Below are 2,621 nucleotides of genomic sequence, written 5' to 3'. Positions count from 1 at the left end.
AAATAAAGCTGATAAAATAGTGAAATAAAATAAAAGTGCCTCCCTACGTTCCCCGCCCGACGTACCGCAGGTTTGGGTTTGCAGGTTGCGGTCCTAAACGGTCCGCTGGTGTCGGTGCATTCACAGGAGGCTGGGATTTCCGTTCCCCAGGCCTCAGCACTAACCACGCCGCAGCACTTGAACTGCAAACACACACGCCTTACTGGAGACTTCTGCACAAAACCTGAACACATTCCGTAAGGATTCAGTCAGGACTTACAGTCATCTGGAAGGATTCGATGACTTTCCGCCACTTTTCATCTTTTATGAGAGGCTCAACAAATTCTTTGGATTTACTGTCAAAGTTTTGTTTCAGCTAAAAGATAAAAAACGGAACTCTGTTAGCGTAAAACCAGACTGAAGTTTGTATTGCACCTGGTGTTTATAGCAGGTTACCGAGTTTCTCCAAACAGCCATGACCGTCCCAAAGATTAGCATGATGATCATCCCAATCCCAATGAAACCTGCAAACTGCACAAGACAAGTTCAGGTCGCGCTTTGCCAACTTCTAATCTCATGTTTCTGTAGGATTCAGACTTTTTTACGTACTATTTTGAGGAAAAGCTTGTTCTCTGAGCAGGCGGCGAAGATTCCCAGAGCGGAGATGCCAAAGACGGCGAGGGTGATGACCCAGAAGACGCCGAGGGTGATGACCCAGATCCAGCTCACGCCCGGGATGCTGAATATCGACATCTGATCAGTTGGGAAGCAAGAAACGAGTTACAGCGAAGCTTCAATTGATTCATTACCTTTTCTTCAAAGTGTCAGTTTGAGTCATAAGAGACTTAAAAACAACCACATTGGACCAACGTCCACTATAAACTAAATAAAATACCAGAATAGATTAAAAAAAAGACATGAAACGCTATAAAAAATGAAACACAAACAAATAAAAAAACATCAGAGTGTCTTCATAAGAGGCTTCTTCAGATTCACTGTAACACAGACTGCTACAGGAGATTGTTCCTGTCCACAGCCAGAATAATAAGAGAATAAAGTCATAAAATTTGGTTTATTCTTGTACAACTTTCTTCTGTATTATTGATATTTTTGTAATATGACAAAACTTTTTGTCAATGGACTATATGCCATGAACTTCCGTTTTAGCACTTCCGCATTTTTTGCCACATAGAATGGTTCCGGTGCACAGGCAACAGTATGTTAACAATGGCTCCTCGGTCTCTGCAGGACTATTAACGATTCTTATGTAATTATTCAGACATCCTGAAACGCTCCAACAACAACAAAGGATTTAAGCTGGGTGTGTCAAACTTCATAATAACTTCGAAGGTAAGTTAATAAATCGTTTGTATTCACCATAATGCCTCATATGTCTGACGTAGCTAACAGGGACAAGCTTACAAAGGTGCTATGTAAATGTTAAGTATTTTGATCATCTGTGCAGTGTGCAATCTACATATCTATGCTTTATAGATAGATATAGATATAAATCTTTATAAACATATATATAGATCTGTCTATATTGTGCCCAAGCTGTCAGTCGAAGCTGAAGTTAGCTTCCGAATGTAGCATCTAATTCAGAAAATAGCTAAAGGGCAATTACACTTAATTTTTCACTATCTTCATGTTAAATGCATTTTATATAATTGTCATATAAACAAAAGCTACGGAGTTGCCTAAAAATTATTTCATACTCCGTATAACACAAACGCATCCACACACGTATTGTGCCGAATCGCTGCCTCTGTTCTCAGCCTGTTCCCGTAGCAGTGGATTTCCTCCGGCAGTATTTTCCTCCAACAAATTATTCCACTGAACGAAACACGGACAGCTTTTAACCTTCGTCTTCCAGTTTCTGATGCTGGATTTTCAACATCCTCAAGCTTTGAAATAGCAGGCAGCTACAAACCGTGTGTTCGCTGTAGTGGCTAAGTTTTGGCTATAGTCCGCTGTCGCCTTGATATCAACAGAAAAATGAAAAAACTAAGCACTGGATGGTACCGGCTAATTACTGGACACAACAAAACAATTGTTGTACCAGTAGCTCGCAGATATTTTAAGTTTTGCGTCTTGTTCATGGTACAGATCTTGCAGCTTTGGCTAAAAACAATAGGAGCAAGCAGGACCTGGAACCAATCTATGTGGCATAAACTTAAACGGAAATACGTCACCACCTCTAATGGCATATACCCAACTGTAGTTGTGTGAAGCACATTGTGCTCTTGAGCGCCCCCTGTTGGTTTGGAGTCTCTATCTTCAGGTGCCTGTCATCATTGCATTAATGCACAGGATTAGACGCCACTACTTGGTTCTTTCTTTTTTTTATCTTATCAAAACAGGAAGTATATATTTGAGACTTTTACTCTAAATAATTTAAGTTGTATGATATTTTCATAGTTTACCTTGACTGAAGCAACAGTGGCCATCACTGCCACCAATATCAGCACACATCCGACGATCTGGGGAAGAAAAACTGAATTAAACACAAAATTTTTTGTGTTTAATGTCTCTGTAACTGACAGGGCAATGTCAGTTACAGAGACATTGGAAATATTCACACCCTTACTGATAACCAGGTCCAGTGTGTGTCCCTGAGTGTGTGTTGCTTGTTTGACATGTTG

General features: G+C 40.3%; 1 protein-coding gene across 1 annotated transcript; it reads right to left on the bottom strand.

The window, feature by feature from the left end:
* Nucleotides 1–65: 65 nt before the first annotated feature.
* LOC103461441 (23 kDa integral membrane protein-like) lies at nucleotides 66–2,477 on the bottom strand (the record flags this gene model as incomplete). Its single annotated transcript, XM_008403740.1, has 5 exons — nucleotides 66–182; nucleotides 260–355; nucleotides 436–510; nucleotides 589–732; nucleotides 2,403–2,477. Coding segments are annotated over 5 exons (507 nt in total), but the record flags the coding sequence as incomplete, so codon positions are not given.
* Between the last annotated feature and the right edge of the window lie 144 nt (nucleotides 2,478–2,621).

This window comes from Poecilia reticulata, unplaced genomic scaffold (genome assembly GCF_000633615.1).
Source record: "Poecilia reticulata strain Guanapo unplaced genomic scaffold, Guppy_female_1.0+MT scaffold_1540, whole genome shotgun sequence".
Classification (NCBI taxonomy): Eukaryota; Metazoa; Chordata; class Actinopteri; order Cyprinodontiformes; family Poeciliidae; genus Poecilia; species Poecilia reticulata.
This window is presented reverse-complemented; position numbering and strand designations above follow the sequence as displayed.